The sequence below is a fragment of the Geospiza fortis genome, unplaced genomic scaffold (genome assembly GCF_000277835.1).
Source record: "Geospiza fortis unplaced genomic scaffold, GeoFor_1.0 scaffold628, whole genome shotgun sequence".
Classification (NCBI taxonomy): domain Eukaryota; kingdom Metazoa; phylum Chordata; class Aves; order Passeriformes; family Thraupidae; genus Geospiza; species Geospiza fortis.
The window spans coordinates 195,629-196,124 of NW_005054596.1; the positions used below are offsets into that span (position 1 = coordinate 195,629).

A 496-nucleotide genomic window follows, 5' to 3' on the forward strand; every position below is an offset into this window, starting at 1 on the left:
GGTGGGCGGAGAGCGTGAGGATGGTGACATTGGGGGACAGGCCCCGCGGCACGTCCCGCAGCTCGCGGTAGGCGCACTCGGCCAGCAGCCGCCCGTTCTTCTTGGTGGAGCAGGAGCACGGCGTGGGACAGGCCAGGCCTGGCGACAGGAGCGTCGCCAGCGCCAGGACGCCCAGCAGCGGCCTCATCCTCGCGTCCTGCCGGGGACAGAGATGGGAATGAGCCCTGCCAAACAGCCGGGATGGGAAACAATTCCAGCAGTTTGGGAGATCCCCTCAATCCCGGCCCCTCTCCCCCTCGAGCCCGTCCTTCCCTCTCTGGAAAACCTTTTCCGGGTTTGGGATGAAACGCTGTTTGGGATGAGGAGCGGGAGCCGGGGGGTTCCGGGTTCCTCCCGCTGAGCTGAGGAGGAACAGAGCCACCGCAGCTCTTTCCCAACCAGCCTTGCCATAAATCACGGAATTTTCGGGATTTCCAGCGGGCTCGCAGGCAGTGTC

General features: G+C 65.1%; 1 protein-coding gene across 1 annotated transcript in view; it reads right to left on the minus strand.

Annotated features, from left to right (window-relative positions):
- The window catches only part of LOC115948888 (immunoglobulin superfamily containing leucine-rich repeat protein 2-like), a gene marked incomplete at its 5' end in the record, with an annotated part of 10,229 nt that overhangs the window by 1,853 nt on the left and 7,880 nt on the right, over positions 1-496 (minus strand). The window contains one exon of the mRNA XM_031064479.1: positions 8-224. Coding sequence (XP_030920339.1) covers positions 8-224 — 217 coding nt within the window. The remainder of the gene's footprint in view (positions 1-7; positions 225-496) is intronic.